Here is a 3,165-nt window from a genome sequence, read left to right as displayed (position 1 = left end):
ACCGTGAAAGCCACAGCATATGATTCACATCAGTTTCATCCTCATTAAACCATCCAGTGGACCCTCGTGCCATGTGGACGAAGGCATTTTCATTCTCGAAGCAACCAATCCCATCAGGATAAAACGTTCATCACAAACGTAATCACTCAGAACAGCTTTGTATAGATTTGTAATGAAAAAGACAAGAGGATCCAAACCAGGAAATGCCCCCCACAGCTCAACAGAACCATGAATCCCTTCACTGTGGGGGTCACACAGTCTGATCACGTCCTGTATGGACATTCTCAATCACCTGAGGAATCTCCTGTTTTTCCTCACATATCACACTAATGAATGAGCATCACAATCATAATCATGACCAGTCATTATTGAAATATCAACCAGCTGAACAGAAGCTCCTGCCATCCACGCCTCAACAATAAACCATCTTCAAGTCACTTCAGTCTTTCCATTTTGATACACATCACAGTCAGTTGAGCCTGTGCAGCATTTGTACACCTGCCACAGAGCATTACTGGATGCTAACTGCTCAACTGTTCCATGCAGTAGACCTAAGGCGTTATGTTTCTTCACTTATTTATTCAGGTTGTTGCTTGTCTGTATGTTCCATGTGAAAACTGTCATTATGGCTCAAGCATTACTATCGATAAATGATCAGCTCCTATAGTCTGTCCGTCATAGTTTCACTCACCGAGCCTTCTTCCAGCGCCCCTCTCAGGTTTGCCAGGTCGCTCACCGGACACCACACCTCAGCAATCAGACACTTGTTGGTGACATCAAAGCTGCAGAGGTTGAGGATGTGATAGATAGCCTTCATCTTTTTCACCTGCACCACCCAGGTGTAGGCCGACTCGGAGGCCTTCTGCAGGACCTGCCTCAGGTAGTCCTCGGTGCGATGAAGCACCTGCAGGAAACAACAGTCACTACAGACTCACTAGGAATGTGTCTGCACATATTACATCGAGTCAAAAGGCCTTCAGTGTTACATTGTTAAGGTCCTGGATTCGTGTCCTTAAACTGTCCAACACATCTGCTCGCTCCTCGTCGTTCTCGGGGTGCGGATAAAGGTGGCAGTGGTAACTGAGGGCAACAAGCACAGATGTGTAAGCTGACAAGAAAGGAGACTGCATCAGGTATTGGAAGGTAAAGTTACTTACCAATCGCAGATTTTTTGAACTTTCTGTCCGATCTGGTCTCCCCAGAAAGAGATGAGGAACACAACACTTTTGCTGATCTCACCCTGAAACAACACAGATCAGACCAGTTACTACCACAGACCTACAAGAAGTCATGTGATGAAAAATTACTTTTACGTGTTCCTGCCGCAGTGCTTGATATGTCAAAGAAATTCCTTAAAACATTAAATGTGTTCTAACAAATGAGCAGCATTTAATGAAACTCACGGTGTCAAGATCAGCAAGGTTCTCGTCCACTTCTGCGTAGCTGAGGATGGTGTAACCTTTACACACTCTCCACAACATGCGCTCGAAGGCCTCCACCTTCACCCGCTGGATGAGGCCTGAAACAAATCTACACCCAGAGGAGATCAGATTAGGTGCAGGGTTTGTATGTTTTAATGGCAGTGGAGTCACATTATGACATCCCGTTATGCGGCTGTAAAGGACACATATCTCAGCTCACCCCAGCTTGGCTCCGAGTCTCTGCATACCAGTGCATCCGGTGACCGAGTCCGTCTCCATAGTGGGGAATTCTTCATACTGGGGACCAAGAGCCTCATGCTAATTATAAAGAGGGACACGTTTCATTTACAACAGCTTACATGAACTGCTGCTTGCATGCCAACGCGATGTTCACACATTGGACCGTGATGTTTGCTCTCATGGCCGCCCGCCTCACATATAGGCGTCGTTCGTTGCAGCCTGGGTGAGTCAGGTGCTGCTCGTAACGGCTGCATTGTGACCGTGTCATTAATTAAAGTCAGCGCCGGTTCCAGCTCCGTCACCGAGGGAAATAAAACACGTCAGCGACAAGAAAACAAGATGCTGCTGGCGAAGGCGGAGGAGAAGGGGGGGAATCTCTGAGAGGTCGGACTGGAAAACGACGTGACGGCTGATGTGAAAAATGAGCAGGTAAACGGAAACACACTCACCCTGGAGCGGCTGTGGATGAAGGTCCGCGTGATCTTCAGCATGTGGGTGTATTCGGTGAGCTCCAGGAGGTTCCTCCGCAGCTTCTCTTTGTTCTTCGCCACCTCGCTGAGCTCCATCTCCAGCCTCTGGAGCTGCTCCTGAACAGATTGAACACTGGTTTAAGTCTGAGCAAAGCAGCAGAATAACCTGTTCGAAGGAGCCAAAAATCAGCACCGAATGCTTCTGATGATTTCTTTAAACCTTAGAGCGAGTCTGTGTGACATTTTCTCAACAGCCAAAGTTATTTTATGTAGCCATGCAAGAACCACATTTTACCATTTAGCTAATATGTTAAAGAGTTCATTTGAGAAGCCCAGATATATTAAATAAAGTACAGAAACCAGATGGCATGTGGTGACAACTCATCCACATTTCTAAAATTCTCCACAATGTGTGTCCGTCAGCATCAGACATGCAGCAGTGAAGCTAAAAAACAAAGATAACGATGCACTGATGAGCAACGTGATGACAATAAGGTGAAAGTCTGTGGTGATCCTAAGCGTCACTTCTTTTTTTGGTTCTTGAAGGCACCAAAAAGATAAAAGATAATCCTTTGAAGGCAGCAATTTTCAGACGATTTAAAAGAGCAGCCATCTTGGAACAGAGGAGGGGGACTACAACGCCATTTCTCAGGCACTTATAGTGCAGTATTGATCTTGAGTCATCCCTAACCTGACAGTTTCCCAATCATTCACAGCTCGAGCCACGTGAGCATCGGGTCACGGATAGACAATTAGCCACGTGAGATGGGGGTGAGAATATATACCAGTCAGTTAGAAGTGAACAAGCCGCTTGTATGGAGGTGAAACCAAAAATACAAGTCAGGTTGTCTTCTACTGAATCTCTTAGAGAAAGTCTGATATCAGTGATTCAGAAAGTCAGTTGTACTGTTCCCTTCTTCTCCTCCTATTACTCATAATTGCATTAAGAAGCTAAATCCAGCAACAGTGGGCTCATTCTTTGCTGCTGAGGGAAACTTTGTTCAATCACAAAGAGTTTTATAATAAAGTCACTA

General features: G+C 45.7%; 1 protein-coding gene across 1 annotated transcript in view; it reads right to left on the bottom strand.

The window, feature by feature from the left end:
- atp6v0a2a (ATPase H+ transporting V0 subunit a2a) overlaps positions 1 to 3,165 on the bottom strand; it is a 13,336-nt gene that overhangs the window by 7,722 nt on the left and 2,449 nt on the right. The window contains exons 4-9 of the mRNA XM_008298783.1: positions 2,111 to 2,248; positions 1,642 to 1,739; positions 1,404 to 1,530; positions 1,158 to 1,240; positions 987 to 1,080; positions 692 to 904 (exon numbers count right to left, since the gene is read on the bottom strand). Coding sequence (XP_008297005.1) covers positions 692 to 904; positions 987 to 1,080; positions 1,158 to 1,240; positions 1,404 to 1,530; positions 1,642 to 1,739; positions 2,111 to 2,248 — 753 coding nt within the window. The remainder of the gene's footprint in view (positions 1 to 691; positions 905 to 986; positions 1,081 to 1,157; positions 1,241 to 1,403; positions 1,531 to 1,641; positions 1,740 to 2,110; positions 2,249 to 3,165) is intronic.

This window comes from Stegastes partitus, unplaced genomic scaffold (genome assembly GCF_000690725.1).
Source record: "Stegastes partitus isolate 25-593 unplaced genomic scaffold, Stegastes_partitus-1.0.2 Scaffold1350, whole genome shotgun sequence".
In the NCBI taxonomy this organism is placed as follows: domain Eukaryota; kingdom Metazoa; phylum Chordata; class Actinopteri; family Pomacentridae; genus Stegastes; species Stegastes partitus.
This window is presented reverse-complemented; position numbering and strand designations above follow the sequence as displayed.